General features: G+C 51.6%; 1 protein-coding gene across 1 annotated transcript in view; it reads right to left on the bottom strand.

Annotated features, from left to right (window-relative positions):
* The window catches only part of Nodal (nodal growth differentiation factor), a 7,717-nt gene extending 4,223 nt beyond the window's left edge, over positions 1-3,494 (bottom strand). The window contains exon 1 of the mRNA XM_013017136.1: positions 3,299-3,494. Within this exon, the coding sequence (XP_012872590.1) occupies positions 3,299-3,494 (196 nt within the window). The remainder of the gene's footprint in view (positions 1-3,298) is intronic.
* Positions 3,495-4,097: the final 603 nt, after the last annotated feature.

The following is a 4,097-nucleotide window of genomic DNA, read 5'->3' on the forward strand; positions in this document are numbered from 1 at the left end:
CGACCGACAAAAAAAAAAAAAAAAAGATCTTTTATCTAGGCTCCTGTGACTCATGCCTCTAATCCTAGTTGGTAAAGAGGCTCAGATCTGAGGATCAAAGTGTGGTTCAAGTGATAGAGCTTAGCCTTGAGTAAAAAAAGCTCAGTGAGATCTTGAGGTTCTGAGTTCAAGCCCCAGTACTGGAACCAAGAAAAAAAAGTGATCTTTTTTTCTCTATTTTATTGTAATTATAAAAGTGAGATACAGATGGGTTAAAAAAGTGATCTTTAACATTTTTCAGGTTGGTTTCCTTGTCTGCAATAAGAATAATAACACAGTCTTCATCCCTGCATCATCACAAGGACTTAAAGAAATAAAAGAGGTTTGATAATTGCTTGCTAAATAAAAAACAAAAACAATGAGTGTTAACCTGTTTATAAATAAATCATCACTGTTAGATGCAGCGTGGGCAAACCACAAAACAGCATTTTTTTTTTAAATTGTCCCAGATCTTTGGTCTGAATGTGGATTTCTCTGGGAAAACTTGTCTGTATGTATTATAGAAGGCCAGTTCTCAGCTTCAGCTACAGGCAGCTCCCAGCCCATTTCCAGCTGCCCTTTCATTTCCACTTCCCTCCTCATTAGCACCTGCAGGAGGCAATAACCCGCCCTGACTAGCAACTCTCCTCAGAGGTGTGGGGAGGATGTCCCAGGTCACATTCCTATGCCCCACCGGACTGAGAGTTAGGTGGTACCCCATAGCAATTCCTATGCCAGCAGGCCTGTGACTTGAAAATGTTTTATACCAAGCATTTTCGGAGAAAAGTACTCCTGCTTAAATATTAAGAGCAGGAGCCCCACGGTCTCCCAGTTAATGGTTCAGATGCTGCCACTTGATGTTTGACATTGCTGTCAGGCTACGTTTCTCTGAGCCTCAGTTCCCTTCTTCATAAAAGGGAGATGACCACTTCTCTGAGCATTAAGGTTAACTGAGATAACATATGTAAAATGCTTTGCTGGTACAACTACCAAAAGATCAATGCATGTTAGCTGTCTTCAACCTCCTAATTATAATACCTAAAGCCAAAGTTTGAAGTGAAGGTGTGGGGCAGGCAGTGAGGCCCTGGACAGTGACAGAGTCACCCATGTGGGAAGTGGACATTGGCAGGGGGGGGACTGTTCTTGCCACTGGAGTTAGCCTGTGACTCCCAAATAATACAACAAATGCGATTTGAGGTGGGCATGAAGGGGGTCCCAACATTCTGAACCCTGTCCATCTACGCACACAGCCCAGCGTTAGCCTATCTTGATCCACATCCAAATCTAAACAAGTGGTTGGAGTGTGGGTCCTTGGCTTCCCCACCTAGCCTAGGGTCTCAGTAGAAAAGATGATAATAAGTAAAAGTCATAACCATATGTTATCTTCCACTGCCAAGGGCTTTATAAATACTGTCTTCTTAAATCAGGTAAGGAAACGGAAGGGCCAGGGTGAAGAAGGGTAGACAGTGATGCACACATAGGCAAACCCAATTTGCTCAGGCGCCCCCAACTGGCTCTTTATGTTGTGGAGGTGCAGCCTCCGAAGGAACGAAGACAGCTTGGGACATCCCTTCTCTAGGCTGGCTGTTCTGGCTGCTCTTAGAAAAGGAAGCAATCCGGTATAAGAATCACAACTTAAAACTTGTTTAAATGAGCTGAGTGTGTTGGCACATGCCCAGCTACTCAAGAGAGGGAGGCAGGAGGAGAAACTAGAGTAAAGGTCTCATTAGAGACCTGGCTGCAGAAACAAAATGCAAAACAAAACCCACAATGCTGGGGGACTTGGCTCAACTGCCCTGGGTTCAGCCCCATTACCTACAAAAAAAATGTTGAAATGGTAGTAAGCTTTGTCGTGCATGTTTGCACACTCATCTAACCCAAAAGACAGCAGTTGTCTACCAGACCAGTGAGCCCGTGGTGCCACAGTCTCTCCCGTACCCACAGAGAAGACATTGTCCAAAAAGCAATGCATTCTTTACCTGACTTATGTAGTAACTGTGACCCCTCTGTACATCACTTTTATAACAACAATTTCTTAAAAATGATAAAAAGGAAGAAAATATAAAAACAAACCATTCAAGAACTTTCCATAAAAAACTGAACGGGAATGATGAGCCCACCCTCCTTTCCCACCTCCCACCACGGTGCGTTCCGGTCGACCAGCGGTCCAACTAATTTCCTATCGCTTCGCCCTCCGGGGTGTCCCTCGTCTGGCTGGTCCCCCGATGACCCTTCCGGAGAGGGTCACTGGCCATCTCACCCCAGACTCCGCGGGCAGGGGAGCTTGGAGCCCCGCCCCCAGGCCAAGAGGGCGGGCGGGCGGCGCACAGATCAGATTGGCGGATGTGGATTGCGCCCCAGTCCCGGGCTGGGCCGTCTGGCCCCCGCCGGCCGAGGGAAGTGCTTGGCCGCAGAGAGGCTCAGGTGACGGGCGGTGAGTTTGCACCAGGGAAGGGGGTCCCACGCCAACGCCCCTTCCCTTTGACGTCCACCCTCCACACACCGCTGCAGGTGCCCAGAACGCGCGGCGACTTTGCTCGTCCCGCAGATACCCTGGGGTCAGTGCGGTCCCGAGCACACAGTCCCTGTCTCAAACAAGGCTCCTAACACAGAGTCACCAGGGACACTTGACAGCACCCCAGCCCAGGCTCGAGGACCCAAGGTGGTCTCAAGTGACCTCGGGACACCCCATCCCTAATCTGTGATCTGAGACCTTAATCCCTGATGCCTCCTCCAGAGACTCTCCTAACTACTCCAGACTCGGGGGACCCAGTCCCCCTCACTCGGCAAAATGAAAAAGGATATTTAACCAAATCACAGCAATAATGGCCTTCTATTATTCTAAGCCGGCTCGTGGGGTTGAGCGTTTTCCTGTGCGTTCAGCATCAATCCTCTCCACTGTCTCCTGTGCAAACGAGAGCGCCCAGGTGCGTGACGCCGGGACCGCAGAGATGAGAAGCAATACGATCAGACTCTCCCATCCCCACTCCCAACAGTACTGCGCTCTAAGCACCCCAAATCAGGATCTGGGAGTCAATGGTTTCAGTTAGAGACATAACCTGGATGCCCAAGTCCCCTCCTACTTGGCCACCAGCCCTGCGCCCCAAGGCTGCCGGCGCGTAAACATAGACACTGGCTGTGCCCATGGAGTCCTGGACCAGGTACCCCCAGGAGCGCGGCGACCCCAGCCCCCAGCCACAGCTCTCCGCGCACTGGCAGGGTGCCGAGGCAAGTGGTGGCCTGAGGGGATCCCTAGGTACCAGCGGGGCGCACAGCTCACCTTGCGCCTGCAGGCTGCGGATGATGTCTGCCCCGGGCAGCGGGTCGCTATAGAGGCTCAGCATGTACGCGAGAGGGGACGGCGACGAAGGCTGTCCCCGAGACCGTAAAGGCACGGCGGCCACCGTGGTGGCTCGGGCCAGTAGCAGGAACCACCAAGCACGCAGGAGGAGGAAGGGCAGGTGAGGGGCGCGCATGGTGGGGTGGCTGGAGCTGAAGGCTGCGTCTCCGCCCTTTATATGCTGGGCCGCCGCTGCCCCGCCTCCGCCTATCCAGTCTCCTCCGAAACTTTAAGAACCTATAACAACCCCCTCGCCCCACCCAACACCCCAGGATAGATGGGCGGGGGGGGGGGCGGGGGTTAGTTTCCAGGGAGGCCCTGCTGAGAGGAGGTTGAAATGTGTGTCTGAAGGAAAAAAGACCCTCAAGGCGGGGAGGGCAAGGAAGGGGATGTAGAGGAAGTTGGGTTTGGATCCAGGGTAAATTTGGTCTCCAGGTTTGCAGGTCTAGGCGGTTTGGCATCCTGGCCCTCTAGCTAGGACAACCTTATTGCTAAGACAGAGCAGGCTTATTCTCCTCAAGCTCTCAGCTCAAAATTGTAGTTTTTGTGGGCTGGAGGTGGAGCTCAGGATCGGTGCACTTGCCTGTATTCAGGATGTTCTCGGTACTACACTCAGTACCACCTGGAGTCCTTTGCCCACTCCTCTCTTTCTGGCTCCATTAAAGTATGTCTGTTTGGCTCAAGAAGCTGTAGGCTGTGTGTGTGTGTGTGTGTGTGTGTGTGTGTGTGTGTGTGTGTG

Source organism: Dipodomys ordii, unplaced genomic scaffold (assembly GCF_000151885.1).
Source record: "Dipodomys ordii isolate 6190 unplaced genomic scaffold, Dord_2.0 Scaffold34, whole genome shotgun sequence".
Lineage (NCBI taxonomy): Eukaryota > Metazoa > Chordata > Mammalia > Rodentia > Heteromyidae > Dipodomys > Dipodomys ordii.